We start from the raw sequence: 12,132 nt of genomic DNA, 5'->3' as shown, positions 1-12,132 counted from the left end.
GACTGGATGATAGAAAATGAACCCCCCCCCCCCCCTTCCTTTTTGGAAACCTCAAACCATAGTGTAAGCTCTAGTTTTTCCCCTTCCTCTGTCTCCATGTTTGCAGGTGACCGGTTGAGTGCCATACTGAATTCCATTCAGTCTGGGCCTTTCCTCTCAGCAGCTCCCTCTTCCTCCGTATTTGAGCAAGCCGCCCAACCTCCTCCCTCCTCTTCCCTTGTCCACAGCCCATTTGTGTTTGGACAATCCCCCTCCCAACTGTCTCAGCCACAACCACAGCTTCTGAGTAAGTCTGTCCTGCTTTCTGACAGCGCTTGCTTGCACAGGTGTTGCTCCTTTTCCTCACAGCTTTTTGTTTTCCGGATTTTACTCTCTTTTCATTTTCATTTATTTTTTTCTGGTGAGGGGTGCAGACATGTGACACATAACGGTGCAGTTATGTTCTACAACACAGAAATATCCATAACAAGCCAACATGTCTATTATTCAATATTTAAATCTTGTTAAAAAAAACAAAAACAAACAAGATTTCAAACTTAAATACTAGACAAAACATCTTGTTAAAAGTGATATTTCATGCAATGTGCTGAAGTAATAGGCCGAGTTGCTTATTTTTCTGCTTGCTTTCCTGCTTAGTGTGCCTTTCTGCCTCCTCATCTTCTTCATTGCTGCTTTAACTTCAGTCTAGATCTGCATCTTCCATCTTTGATCAACACCTTGGTTCATTTTCTGCCACAACCAGCCCAGGCCTTCACTGCAAACGTGAACTAAACAGTTTTCACTACAGTAATCTCCTAACACAGCAACATTAGTAATGATTTTACATATAACAGATATATTTATTCCACAAATTCCACAAAGGATATTATTTTACAAGAGGTTCTAAAATATCTGTTTATCTGTCTGTACCTTTTTCAGTCTGTAGAGCTTTCTTCCTCCCTGTCTGTCTTTTCTTCTGGGTTCATACTCTCTCTCTCCTTGTGGTCATTTTCCTCTTTAGCCGCATCTATTTCTTATGGAGATGTCATGGAGAAAAAAAACTCAACCATGCTTTTTTGTTTAACATTTGTGTCTTTTAGTCTTCACATTACAATTAATAATCTTTCATTTTGATCTTGAGATGAGGTATGAGTTCTTTGGGTTGTTAAACACATTTTATGGGATAAAAGATCTTTGCTCAATGAGGCTTTTTAATATTGAAAGTGTTTATAAAATTAAAAACTTCTTAGAGTCTTCTTTGTCCTAGCTTACTGACTGCAGCATACCAAAAGGGTTTAGATTAAATACTGTTCATCATATTTCAACAGAAGAAATGATAAAAAAATATATACACATGTACTTTTTTTTTTCTCAATGACACCTCTGGCTCTGTGATTTCTCTGTTCCTCTTCTATAATTGTTTCTCTCCTCATGTCTATCACTTCCTCTCTCCATCTTCTGATCGTCCCCTCACTTTAACGTGTTGTGTCGTTTTGCCTTCTTCTATTTCGCCTTCTTGACTTGACCCCATTGCCTCTTTGTGCTTTCTTTCTTTCTTTCTTTCTTTCTTTCTTTCTTTCTTTCTTTCTTTCTTTCTTTCTTTCTTTCTTTCTTTCTTTCTTTCTTTCTTTCTTTCTTTCTTTCTTTCTTTCTTTCTATCTCTCTGCGGTGGGCTCCTTGCAATTCTGTGCCTTGTTTGTTTACCTGCTCCACTGTTTTCCGCTGTAGATGGTTCGTCTCGCAGCCTTGCTTCTCGCGAGCGTGTGCACAAAAGCAGTGTGTCCGTGGCTGGGCATGGTACTGCTCTCTCATCTCTCGCTCTGAGGCAAAAGGGTGGGTAATCACAGCATGCATGTCTCCCTCAGACTGAACGGAGGGTGGGTAGGAACTCCTGAAAAACAAACACACAGCCCTAAGAAAAGACAAACACAGCTTCTGTTGTAAATAATAATTTAGTCATGAGTGCCTCCAGAACCGTCTAACCTTCGAAACTGCATATTATAAGCACAATGTTATAATAAAAATGAAAGTCATAGTCTATACCTGATTAAAAACACACAATGGGTCTGAAATCTATGTTCACTTTAAAATGAGGTAGACTTTAGATTCTACCGATTTACTTCCAGACAATTTTAGGATATTTGCAGTTATGAGACTAACTGCCTGGTTTCTGGTCAACACACACAAGGCCCGATGCAGTTTTAGTAGAAGAGGTCCCAGAACTGGGCTGGAATCCATCTTCCATCAGCTCCTCCATGGTCCACTAGCTATCCACATCCACATCAGAGTTTGTTTGGTAATAGATAAAGCTGGGAGGAACACCCAGCTGTCAAAGTGAAAGTCGCCAAAGTTTGTTTTTTAAGAAAATCTATCACTCATTGTTGTCATTTGCCTTACAAGGTATAACATCTTCACTTTTGTAATTTAAGTTGTCTGTCTTTCTGCCTTTCATTTCATTTAACCTTATCTTTTTAACATTACATTTTTGCTTTTTTTTACTCACGAGTTGAGTGTTGATGTTTCTAAATACTTCAACTGTTTTCCACTGATGATGTCCACGTTTTGTGGTGTAACTGTGTCTGAATTATTAACGTTTAGGTGAACGAGGGACCCCGATGTCCGGCGCACGGCCCATGTCGCCAGCTTCCAAACACCGTCAGGAGAATCGCTCGCCCAAACAGGAGAGCCGGGGAAGCCGCTCGTCGGAGCAGAGCAGGGCCAAGACGGGCGAGGGGGGACTCTCGGCCAGCGAAGCCCTCATCCTGCGGTCGGACACAGCCAAACTGAGGTCCGACTCCCACAGTCGCTCTCATTCGCCCAATCACAACACTCTGCAGGCCCTAAAGGCAGACGGCAGAAACTCAGGACTTCGGGCTGAGTCCCCAAACCCTGGCTCTCGCTCCGCATCTCCAAAACAAAAGGGTGGGTCCTCCTCAGGCAGGTCGAGTCCCTCCAACACCTCCTCCCAGCACTCCTCTTCAACCCACCATGACAAGAACCTACCACCTAAAGTTAGCCCATCCTCCAAAGCCCGACTAGACCCTCCCAGAGAGAGATCCAAATCCGATTCATACACTCTGGACCCAGACACACTCAGAAAGAAGAAGGTTCCACTGACTGAGCCGCTCAGAGGCCGATCTACCTCCCCCAAACCCAAGCTGTCTCCTAAAGATCCAAATAAAGGTGTGATCAGTAATACAGAGAACAGAGTTCCTTCTCCACATGTGACCCAGGAGAACCTCCACAGTGAAGTAGTGGAGGTGTGCACCTCTAGCGCCCTCCTCTCCAACGAGGACGCCAATGACGAGAATGCAGAGGCCAATAATGCTGAAGAAGGCTCGTGTAAGGTGCATTTCAGCATTGGCAAAGCCCCCGTCAAAGAGGAAGTAGAGAGCCGCTCTTCACCTAAAGTCAGCCGCAAAGCCTCCAGCCGACACGCGCGCCCCAAGAAGGACAAATCTGGACCTCTCTTTAAAGGCGAGAGCACGTCAAGGGTCACAGAGCCTGCCAAACAGGCCATGTCGCCCTCTGTGGCTGAATGCGCGAGAGCAGTCTTTGCAGCATTCCTTTGGCACGAGGGTATCGTCCACGACGCCATGGCCTGCTCCTCTTTCCTCAAGTTCAACCCAGACCTAACCAAAGAGCACGCCCCGATACGCAGCTCCCTGGGAGGACAGGGTGCCGAGGAGAAGGAAAACAAGTTAAAGAACCGCCACTCTTTAGAGATTTCCTCTGCTTTGAACATGTTTAACATTGCTCCACACGGCCCAGACATCTCCAAAATGGGCAGCATCAACAAAAACAAGGTGCTGTCCATGCTGAAGGAACCTCCGTTGCCAGAGAAGTGTGAAGATGGGAAAGGAGATTCTGTTTCCTACGAGATGACCTCCCATCCCTCCATGAGGGTGAAGTCAATCTTACCGTTAACACTGCAGCATTTGGTGGCGTTCTGGGAGGACATATCAATGGCCACCATCAAGGCAGCAACTCAGAACATGATCTTCCCCAGCCCGGGGTCCAGCGCCATCTTAAAAAAGAAGGAGCATGAGAAAGACAGTAAAAAGTCAAAGAAGGAGAAGAAGAAGAGGGAGAAGGCAGAGGTGCGTCCCAGAGGGAATCTCTTTGGAGAGATGGCACAACTCGCCATGGGAGGACCGGAGAAAGACACCATCTGTGAACTGTGTGGGGAATCTCACCCTTACCCTGTCACTTATCACATGAGACAGGCTCACCCAGGTAAGAACTTTTATGGTTAAGTATAAGTACATTTAGTCTTTCCACTGGCTTCGTAAGTGGATCAGTTTCACTCTAAACTCTTGGTCAAAGAAGCATAAAAGTCTTTGTGTTTCTGTTGCAGGTTGCGGACGTTATGCTGGAGGCCAGGGCTACAACAGTATTGGCCACTTCTGTGGTGGTTGGGCTGGGAACTGTGGAGATGGAGGCATAGGTGGCAGCACCTGGTACCTGGTTTGTGATCGCTGTCGGGAGAAATACCTCAGAGAGAAACAGACTGCTGCCAGAGAAAAGGTATTCTGCTGCTGCTGGAAGGTTTCAGCATTTAAAGGGCCCATATTATGCAAAATCCACTCTATACTGGTTTTGTAGTGATTATATGTGTTCTTGTGGCCTTTCTATGATGCCAGGAGGTGAAAAAAGTCTGTTCGCTCCCTTAATTGATTGCTTCACTTTTCTCGCTTCCATCTCCCGGTCCTTCCTTATACTCCCCCTGGGCCAGTCTAGAAAAACGTGAGCTCCACCCGCTGAGATTTTCCCAGAACAGCGACAGTAAGAAGCAAACAGCCCAAGTGCGAAGTTATCGGCTGCCACAAGCAGCATGGACGTTTATTTTTTTCCTCCCTTCATCCGAGCCTCGCAAGAGGCGATGCACATTAGCACATGGTACCTGTAGCGAAAACCACACCCTCTCCCCGTGACGGGTGTGGAGTGGAAGTGGTTTTCACATCTTATTTGCATTTCAAGGTGCAGACACAGAAACGGCTCGTTCTCAGGAGAGTCACTTTTTGACTGCTGAGATTAAGAGCTACAGATTGATTTGGGGGCAGTACGCTACAAATACAATGTAGCTGGACCACTTAGACTTATGTGAAATGGTTGGAAAACAGCATAATATGGGACCTTTAAATCAAACACCATTCCCTTTTTTTTCTTGCACGCTAACAAATTGTACCCAATCTTCTCTGCTTGGTCCTTTTTAGGTGAAGCAGTCGAGGAAGAAACCTCTGCAAGTGAAGACGCCGAGGGCGCTGCCCACAATGGAGGCCCACCAGGTGATTCGGGCCAACGCTCTGTTCCTGCTGTCCCTCAGCAGCGCTGCTGAGCCCAACATGCTGTGCCACCACCCTCCCCGGCCCCTGCACTCCCAGCTTCTTCCCAGCCTCAAGGAGGGGGTGTCGGACGAGCTCCCCAATAAAATGGGCTGCCTCTACCTACAGACACTAGCTAGGTATCTAACAACTCAGTGGATAATAATTCATATAGTACCTTTTATACATGCTTGCATAATGATTTGAGTCTCACTGTCCTCTCATTCTTCCCAAGGCAACACACAGAGAACTTTGGAGGCTACCAGGATGATAACCTCTTCCAAGATGAGATGAGGTACTTGCGCTCCACATCTGTTCCCGCGCCCTATATTTCAGTCACACCTGACGCATGCCCCAATGTGTTTGAGGAACCTGAGAGCAACATGAAATCAATGCCCCCCAGGTAAAACATCTCACGCAGCCTGTTTTGTTAATTGTTTCCACCGACATTAGGGTGTTTATAGAAGAAAGAAAATCCCTGTTGTCACTTAGCAGTTTTCTCTTCTACTGTGTGTAAATAGAGACACTTCCTGTACATTCAATAGAACTGCAGATCTAGTTGAATATTGTTTTTTTAGTTATTAAAACATTTGATTTTATTTTCTATGAAGAAGGAACACAGGTTCGGAGCAGACCATCATCATAAACCTGCTCAATTTAGAACTATGTTGAAAATCAGAGAGGATTTTTGATGTGAAACTAAATCGATTGGGGGTTAAACAGAACATGTCTGTGTTTGTCACTATGGGCTGTCTTTTAGTCTGGAAACCAGTCCCATCACAGACAGCGACACGGCGAAGCGCACGGTGTTTCAGAGGTCTTACTCGGTCGTAGCCTCCGAGTACGACAAGCACCACTCGCCCTCTCCAGCCCGGGTCAAAGCCGTGCCCAGGCGCAGGGTCCACAGTGGCGATGCAGGTAATCACATAATACCATAACAACTGGTGTCACTGTGTTTTCAATGAACCACTGACTCACTCACTCTCTCTGCCCCCCCCGCCCAATTCAGAGGTGGGCTCTTCCCTGCTGAGGCACCCGTCTCCAGAGCTCTCTCGGCTGATCTCGGCCCACGGCTCCCTCAGCAAGGGGGAGAGGAACTTCCAGTGGCCCGTCTTGGCTTTTGTCATCCAGCACCACGACCTGGAGGGCCTGGAGGTGGCCATGAGGCACGCACTGAGGAAGTCTGCCTGCAGAGTGTTTGCCATGGAGGTACTGCACAACTCTCTGGGCTGCAATATCTGTCTCAATCTCAGAGCTCAATCATATTTTGATTATTGCTTATAATAGAACAGAGACTCAGGGTTATAGGCAATTAGTTGGTTGGATATAATGAGCGAGAAAATTTGATTTGCGCGCTATGATAGCTGATTTATATTAACAAGACTAATCAGTGTGGTTTACTCTCGGTGTCCTCGTCAGGCCTTCAACTGGCTGCTCTGCAACGTGATCCAGACCACCTCTCTGCACGACATCCTGTGGCACTTTGTAGCATCTCTCACCCCCTCGCCCTTTGAACCTGAGGATGAGGAAGATGATGAGAACAAGGGCAACAAAGAAATTGTGGAACAGGTAATGAGGTGGTAAAAAAAAAAGCTGAAAACATGTAGATTACTTTTACTCTATCTTGCCCAGAGATAACTATGACCTGGATGAATGAGAATATCCATAGACACATGACTTTTGCTTTGTTATTGCATCTCCTAAGTATGAACATCTCCACTCCACGCCCTACAGGAAAGAGACCTCAGCGTTTGTGAACACCCTCTGTCGGATATCGTCATTGCCGGAGAGGCAGCTCATCCTCTCCCACACACTTTCCACCGCCTCCTCCAGACCATCTCTGACCTTATGATGTCACTTCCTAGTGGCAGCTCACTGCAGCAGATGGCACTGAGGTATAAATTCTTGCATGGAATATGTCAGTTTAGGGTTTCCACTGTTGTAAAAACTGTAAATGACTGTGACTTGTTCTTTTAGATGCTGGAGTCTCAAGTTCAAGCAGTCCGACCACCAGTTCCTCCACCAAAGCAACGTTTTCCATCACATCAACAATATCTTGTCAAAGTCAGATGACGGAGACAGCGAGGAGAGCTTCAACATCAGTGTGCAGTCGGGCTACGAAGCGATGAGCCAGGCAAGAAAACAACCACTTCCTTTTCTCCCGTCCTTCCTTCCTTACTTAATTACACAGCAGATCTGTCTTCTGTTGGTCAAGACAGATCGAACCATTAGTTTATCATCTTATCGTCAACCTAATGCCAGTGTGTCTGTGTGTGGCAACAGGATCTCTGCCTGGTGACCTGTCTGAAGGACCTGACCAGCGTGGTGGACATCAAGACGTCCAGTCGTCCTGCTATGATCGGCAGCCTGACAGACGGCTCCACCGAGACCTTCTGGGAATCTGGAGACGAGGATAAGAACAAAACCAAGAGCATCACCATCAGCTGTGTGAAAGGCATCAATGCCACCAATGTGTCTGTTCATGTGGACAACTCTAGAGACATCGGGGTAAGACGGGCACAGAAGTGTTTGGGCATGAAAACTGTTTTTTTTAAAACGACTTGAATAAATGCTAGTTTCGCATCACAATAGAATTGATGATGAAAATGTACTTACATGGGTTTACTATGGCTTATGAGTGAATTCTTTTTTTTTGTTCACAGAACAAAGTGACATCTGTGACATTCCTATGTGGAAAAGCAATAGAGGACCTCTGCAGAATTAAACAGGTGTGGTCAATTTGTTTGGCTTAACAATAGTTGTGGGAATAAAGATGTGCAAATGGAGGACAACCAGTGTAATTTGCGTTTTAATTAATGCAGTGAAGTTCAAAAGCCTTGTGGTTCTGACGTGGAGCCAAATCTGTCACTTGCATGCATCAAAGTCGTTTTTAAAACACAAAACAAGTGGCCTGTGGTGTTGCTCTGTGGCTCTGCTATATACAGCTGTTTACTGTATATTTATCACTTTCTTTGTCCCAATACCACATTTTATTTACCTATCAATCAAGGCATGTAGAAACAGTTGAGCATTAAATTAAAGGGTTGTTGTTGTTGTTGTTGTTACACTGCACTGTGGTTAATGTGCTACATTTTTGCATGCACATGTCGTGGAGCTCCGTGTGAACACCCCCTTTGTGTTTGCATCCCAGGTTGAACTCGATTCACGTCACATGGGCTGGGTGACCAGTGAGCTTCCTGGAGGAGATCATCATGTGATCAAGGTGGAACTGAAAGGCCCCGAAAACACCCTGAGGGTGCGTCAGGTGAAGGTCCTCGGTTGGAAAGACGGCGACAGCATCAAGATTCCCGGGCAGATCTCAGCCAGCATGGCCCAGCAGAAGAACTGTGAGGCAGAGACCCTCCGAGTTTTCCGCCTCATCACCTCTCAGGTTTGTCCACGTGTTTCATGCGCCTTAATAATAACCTGACAAAACATTTAACTGTATTGTTATGCCTTTTATGTTTTGCAAATATATTTTTGGTGCAAATAGCAGGAGGTTCTTGATCCTTTTTTATTGTGTACATTCAGGTCTTTGGAAAACTAATCTGTGGAGATGCAGAGCCGACTCCAGAGCAGGAGGAGAAAAACCTTCTCTCGTCACCAGAGGGAGAAGACAAGGTCTGCACTCTGATACTTTAACTTACTTGTTTATTCACCTTGCATATTTAGTGACCCCCCCAACCTAATGTTTTGCTCTTTCTGATTTTTTTTAAAATTAGGCACCATCTGATGCAGACCTCAAAGAGCACATGGTGGGAATCATTTTCAGCAGGAGCAAACTGACCAACCTGCAGAAACAGGTAAGTTACCAGTGCCTTTGCCCATTCAGACACAGTGAGTTACTATAAACTCAGCCCTCTAACCAAACGTGTGTACTCTGTCCCAGGTGTGCGCCCACATCGTCCAGGCCATCCGTATGGAGGCCACACGTGTGAGAGAGGAGTGGGAGCACGCCATCTCCAGCAAGGAGAACGCCAACTCTCAGCCCAGTGATGACGACGCCTCCTCGGACGCCTACTGCTTTGAGCTACTGTCCATGGTCCTGGCACTGAGTGGCTCCAACGTGGGCCGCCAGTATCTCGCTCAGCAGCTTACACTCATGCAAGATCTGTTTTCTCTGCTGCACACGGCTTCCCCACGCGTCCAGAGACAGGTGACACGCAACTTTTGGTTTATTCATGCACAGTTAAGTATTGATTGGGTGCCCCGTGGTGTTTTCCTTACAGCTATAGGCAAATCAACATTTACATTCACTGTTTCTCACCCAAAACCTATTGCATACTGAGGGCATTTCTTCTTCCTCTCAAAACATTTGCAGAGCTGATTTTGTTTTGAAAGCTGGATTGTTTACACCTGTGTTTATAACTGGCAGTGCCGCCTCATTGCTGACACATGGTGGCACATTACTGCCACCCACTGTCAATCAGTGGAACAGCATGAAACTGGCAGCAGGAGTTTGTGTCGTGTACGAATACACTCTAGACACAAAGATAATATAGACTTCATTAAAATGTTTCTTTTAGGTGATACTTGTGGTCAAATCCTCTACATGGCACCTTTAACATGCTTTGCTATACTCATTTGATATTTAAATTACGCATGGCCACGGACCTAACTAATGTTAGCAAGTGACTAGGAGCCATGTATGGTCACTCGCTAATCTCCACAATAAGGTCATGAAACATTAACATCTAAACTCATATTATGATATAAACATAATACTGTGTAAATATTTAATTAATTTGCATAAGGATTGTCTTTAGCTATTAGTGTATATAAACTGCTGTGTCAAGCTTTGACATATGCAGAGCTGTTTACAATCAGTGTGAGCATGTTAAGGTAAAAACCCTATGACACTAAACATGTTAAAAGTTCCCGTTTGCTCTCTGATCTCGCCTCTTCTCAGGTGACATCGTTGCTCAGACGCGTCCTTCCAGAGGTGACACCGGTGCGCCTCGCCAGCATCATCGGGGTGAAGGCCCTGCCGCCAGCAGACATCAGTGACATCATCCACTCCACGGAGAAGGGCGACTGGAACAAGCTCGGCATCCTCGACATGTTCCTGGGCTGCATCGCAAAAGCCCTGACCGTGCAGCTGAAAGCCAAAGGCACCACCATCTCCGGCACAGCTGGCACAGCTGCTGGGAAAGGGGTCACCACGGTCACACTGCCCATGATCTTCAACTCTAGGTGGGTATCTATTTGGGCAATTGGGATGCTCAAACAAATGGTTCACTCACTTTAGGCTTTTATTATTGAATTTTTAACATTTGTGTCTCCTCTGTTCTGTTCAGTTACATCCGTAGAGGTGAGAGCCACTGGTGGATGAAAGGCTCCACTCCTCCACAGATTGCAGAGATCATCATAAAGCTGGTTAAAGACATGGCAGCTGTAAGTTCCTGGTGCTTTTATTGACCCCTTCTTTTAAGGCAGCACCTTTTCATGTTATGTGTCTAAGACGGTCACGTGCTGTTTTCAGGGCCACCTCTCAGACGCCTGGTCCAGAGTCACCAAAAACGCAATCGCTGAGACCATCATAGCCCTGACCAAAATGGAGGAGGAGCATCGATCCCCTGTACGCTGTATCGCCACCACAAGGGTAAGGATGCACACTCCATCATACTGTATGACATAATTGTATTTAAAACATACAGGGTATTAACTAATTGTATACATTTTCCTGTTCTGCCTAATAGCTGTGGCTGGCCTTGGCGTCGCTTTGTGTGCTCGACCAGGACCATGTGGACAGACTGTCCTCTGGTCGCTGGATGGGCAAAGATGGACAGCAGAAGCAGATGGTGAGAATCATATAAGATGCCTGAAGCTGCACTGCATTTAACTAATAGACAGAAAATCAACCTCAGATACTGATCATCGCCTTTTGTTTCTGTCCACAGCCCATGTGTGACAACCACGACGACGGCGAGACAGCGGCCATCATACTGTGCAACATGTGCGGCAACCTCTGCACCGACTGTGACCGCTTCCTCCACCTGCACCGACGCACACGCTCTCACCAGAGACAGGTACGTTTTTACCAGAATGACTAATGTGGAAAATATTATACAGAAGGAACGCAGAGGAGAATGGGCCGATGTTAAATCTTAATTGTGTTTTCAGGTGTTCAAGGAGGAAGAGGAGGCTATAAAGGTGGATCTCCACGAGGGCTGTGGGAGGACCAAGCTCTTCTGGCTCATGGCTCTGGCCGACTCAAAGACTATGAAGGCTATGGTGGAGTTCAGAGAGCACACAGGTAACATTTAAACGGTGTATGACCTATTAATTGGTGTGTTGCATGCTTGAAGTGTGCCATAATATTAGAAAATGGTCAGTGTTTAAAACCTGTTCTGACAAATCTTAATATTGTTGTAGGTAAACCAGCCTCCAGCAGCTCGGACGCCTGCAGGTTCTGTGGTACAAGGAACGGCACTGAGCTGTCTGCAGTGGGCAGCGTCTGCTCAGACCCAGACTGCCAGGTACCTGACATTAGTTTCACCTATACGGCAGACAGTCTAGATGTGTATTTTATAATATAGAAATCACAGACTTGGATTGAGATGAAAGATTAACTAGTGATGCCCCCGAAGTCTTACTAGTTTCTGTCTTGTGTTTGTCTCAGGAATATGCCAAACTGGCGTGCAGCAAAACTCATCCTTGTGGACACCCCTGTGGAGGAGTGAAGAATGAGGAGAGCTGTCTCCCATGTTTACATGGCTGCGACAAGAGCACAGGCTGTCTGAAACAGGATGCAGATGACATGTGTATGATCTGCTTCACAGAGGCCCTCTCTGCTGCTCCCGCAGTACAGGTAGATGATATAAATATG

General features: G+C 46.0%; 1 protein-coding gene across 4 annotated transcripts in view; it reads left to right on the top strand.

Annotated features, from left to right (window-relative positions):
- The window catches only part of mycbp2 (MYC binding protein 2), a 59,271-nt gene that overhangs the window by 44,088 nt on the left and 3,051 nt on the right, over positions 1-12,132 (top strand). For 2 of the 4 annotated variants that reach the window (XM_083997487.1, XM_083997484.1), the window contains 24 exons: positions 107-286; positions 2,578-4,215; positions 4,337-4,506; positions 5,196-5,443; positions 5,539-5,706; positions 6,064-6,221; positions 6,313-6,512; positions 6,723-6,872; positions 7,038-7,198; positions 7,281-7,437; positions 7,587-7,811; positions 7,967-8,032; positions 8,455-8,694; positions 8,835-8,924; positions 9,026-9,106; positions 9,193-9,459; positions 10,213-10,496; positions 10,601-10,697; positions 10,786-10,905; positions 11,003-11,104; positions 11,204-11,332; positions 11,427-11,559; positions 11,679-11,782; positions 11,926-12,114. In XM_083997487.1, coding sequence (XP_083853613.1) covers positions 107-286; positions 2,578-4,215; positions 4,337-4,506; positions 5,196-5,443; positions 5,539-5,706; positions 6,064-6,221; positions 6,313-6,512; positions 6,723-6,872; positions 7,038-7,198; positions 7,281-7,437; positions 7,587-7,811; positions 7,967-8,032; positions 8,455-8,694; positions 8,835-8,924; positions 9,026-9,106; positions 9,193-9,459; positions 10,213-10,496; positions 10,601-10,697; positions 10,786-10,905; positions 11,003-11,104; positions 11,204-11,332; positions 11,427-11,559; positions 11,679-11,782; positions 11,926-12,114 — 5,357 coding nt within the window. The remainder of the gene's footprint in view (positions 1-106; positions 287-2,577; positions 4,216-4,336; positions 4,507-5,195; positions 5,444-5,538; positions 5,707-6,063; positions 6,222-6,312; positions 6,513-6,722; positions 6,873-7,037; positions 7,199-7,280; positions 7,438-7,586; positions 7,812-7,966; positions 8,033-8,454; positions 8,695-8,834; positions 8,925-9,025; positions 9,107-9,192; positions 9,460-10,212; positions 10,497-10,600; positions 10,698-10,785; positions 10,906-11,002; positions 11,105-11,203; positions 11,333-11,426; positions 11,560-11,678; positions 11,783-11,925; positions 12,115-12,132) is intronic. The other 2 variants (XM_083997486.1, XM_083997485.1) reach the window with 1 other exon arrangement.

Source organism: Trachurus trachurus (genome assembly GCF_905171665.1).
Source record: "Trachurus trachurus genome assembly, chromosome: 21".
In the NCBI taxonomy this organism is placed as follows: Eukaryota; Metazoa; Chordata; class Actinopteri; order Carangiformes; family Carangidae; genus Trachurus; species Trachurus trachurus.
The sequence above is the reverse complement of the archived record's forward strand: the minus strand, read 5'-3'. Positions and strand labels throughout refer to the sequence as shown.